Source organism: Bidens hawaiensis, unplaced genomic scaffold, assembly GCF_021521415.1.
Source record: "Bidens hawaiensis isolate Kalapana, Puna unplaced genomic scaffold, B.hawaiensis_p1.1 tig00026942_1, whole genome shotgun sequence".
NCBI lineage: Eukaryota > Viridiplantae > Streptophyta > Magnoliopsida > Asterales > Asteraceae > Bidens > Bidens hawaiensis.
This window is the reverse complement of record NW_027494351.1, coordinates 124489-126603: the sequence shown is the minus strand read 5'-3', so window position 1 is coordinate 126603 and position 2115 is coordinate 124489. Positions and strand designations below refer to the sequence as shown.

Below are 2115 nucleotides of genomic sequence, written 5' to 3'. Positions count from 1 at the left end.
GAAGATAAAAATGACAATAATCTTTGGCGTTACTCGATTATTTACGCTAAGTCGTTAACAAGCAGAACTTAACACACCCACTAGTCTACATTTTAAAAGATTTGAACTAGACTATGGAAGTAATACGGTTCTCAATACATACTGCCATAGAACTTCTCCAGGACACAGGCGTCTAGATTTCGACAGTAGCAGATTATCAAACTTTTCGCCCTTTTAGACTTGTTATGATTTATGTTAGGTTGCAAGTTAGATTGAATAAAAAGTAAACAAATTCGCAGTTCAAATAACTATACACCTGATGGTTGGATGATATGGTCAAATGTTGGCCCCAAAATGTTAATAAGACCATTCAAACTTCCTCATGCACAAAAACAAAGACTAACGAGATGCAGTGTCCTACGGTCTACCTCACGCATTCAAACAAAACTAACAAAACCTCTGAAATAATCCATCATAATAATAAAGCCAACAAAGTATTCTTGTAAGTTGTAACAAAACTACATAACACCAAAACCTCAAATCCTTCAAACAACCAAAACACATCAAACTATAACGCTTACTCGTCTTCCTGGCTACGCAGCCTGGCAGTACTGTTGGTAACAACATCCAACTGGGCTGCACGCTCCACTATCTCCTTCCTTTTGCGGGTTGAGACATTGTGTGCAATTTCAGCACAATAAGTCCTAAAGTCAAAGTCAAAGTCAAAGTCAAACCATTTGACCCGTTAATAATAATAATAATAACAACACATAACCCAAATCCAATCCATTAATATTCGCAACACTCTTACCTGTTGTGCATCATAAGAACTTCAAGCTCTTTAGCATTGTGCACAACAAACTTCTTGAACCCGTTTGGCAAGTAGTGTCTGGTTTTCTTGTCTGACCCGTACCCGATATTGGGCATAAGAGTCACACCTTTGAATTTACGCCTGACCCGTGAATCAATACCGTTGGGTCTGCGCCAGTTTTCCTGTTAAATGATGAAATGTTAGAAACATGTACGTGGTGTAACCGTAAACAAATATAACTTTTGCAGGTGAAGTTTAAGTACACCTTGACACATATTTTCCAGTCACTCTGTGGCCTCTTGAACTTCTTTACACGCTTCTTAACGATCTTCTTATCAAGCTTAGGGACCGCCATAAGTTACCAAAAATAAGTTATGAATGGAAACAGGTTAAGCCAAGAAGCTTATAATCAAATCAACGATTCAATTCTTGCATATAGCAAATGACCCGAGACAACCGCAAAATAATCAAAACCTAGTCGATGAATAACTCAAAGCAAGCCGAGCTTTTTCAAGCTCATGCCAAGCCTGATCCTCGAATAAAGCTTGTTTAGTTATCGGGCCAAAAAGGAAGCTTGCGTACTTAAGCTAGTTTAACGTTTTTCATAAATAATAAAAATGTACATTAATTAACATACAGTAAGTACACGAGCCAAGCTCGAGCTACAAAAAAAAAAAGCAGCAAGCAATCGGCTCGTTTACACTCCAATTTGTATAGATTCAAATAAGCAAAAATAAAGTTCTAATTCGAAAATAGTATAATAATATTGTGCCAAAAACAATATTAATTAATCTTTAAACTCCAAATCTAGAATACAAATAAAAATTCAAAAATCCTAATTGGCTAATTTCTCTAACTTTAACGAAAACACAGATCAATAATCACTAACAGCTAACGCTGTATATAAAAAATAACTTTCTCCGCTCAAAATTAAGAGCAAACTACACAGAAGTTGACACGACAGATACAATAAACGGCTTGATGTGCATTTTATAACAGCGAAATGAAATAAAAACTGATTCAAGTAGAATATCATGTCAACATAATATGTAAACGGATAATAATAATCGGGTGTAAGAGAGAATGAAAGATTGAAACCTGTTGATGGAAACGGCGGAAAAAAGTAATATCCGCAGAGGCAAGAGCCGTAAGAAGAAGCGAAGAGATGAAGCCCTAGGGTTTATAGTTTATACCAATATTACTAACGTGTGTTGTGGGTGTAACATGGGCTAAATGTATAGAAATGAGCCCAAACACTATGTTTGAGTATGTCAGGCCCAAACACTAACTCTTTTATAGTGGAAAAGATAACAAAACTCGTCATG

At 36.1% G+C, this 2115-nt stretch overlaps 1 protein-coding gene across 1 annotated transcript; it reads right to left on the bottom strand.

The window, feature by feature from the left end:
- Positions 1 to 515: 515 nt before the first annotated feature.
- On the bottom strand, positions 516 to 1186 carry LOC143574490 (large ribosomal subunit protein eL32z-like). Its single transcript, XM_077059098.1, has 3 exons — positions 1056 to 1186; positions 791 to 972; positions 516 to 683 (listed from the first exon to the last, which is right to left on the bottom strand). Exons 1-3 carry the CDS (start codon positions 1143 to 1145, stop codon positions 557 to 559), a joined length of 399 nt encoding a protein of 132 aa, XP_076915213.1. The 5' UTR covers positions 1146 to 1186; the 3' UTR covers positions 516 to 556.
- Between the last annotated feature and the right edge of the window lie 929 nt (positions 1187 to 2115).

Coding starts and splice junctions, on each gene's coding strand:
- LOC143574490 (XM_077059098.1), bottom strand. CDS start 1,145: ATGGCGGTCCCTAAGCTTGATAAGAAGATCGTTAAGAAGCGTGTAAAG. Junction 973..1,055: donor ACTGGAAAATATGTGTCAAG/GTGTACTTAAAC, acceptor ATCATTTAACAG/GAAAACTGGCGCAGACCCAA. Junction 684..790: donor GTTCTTATGATGCACAACAG/GTAAGAGTGTTG, acceptor CTTTGACTTTAG/GACTTATTGTGCTGAAATTG.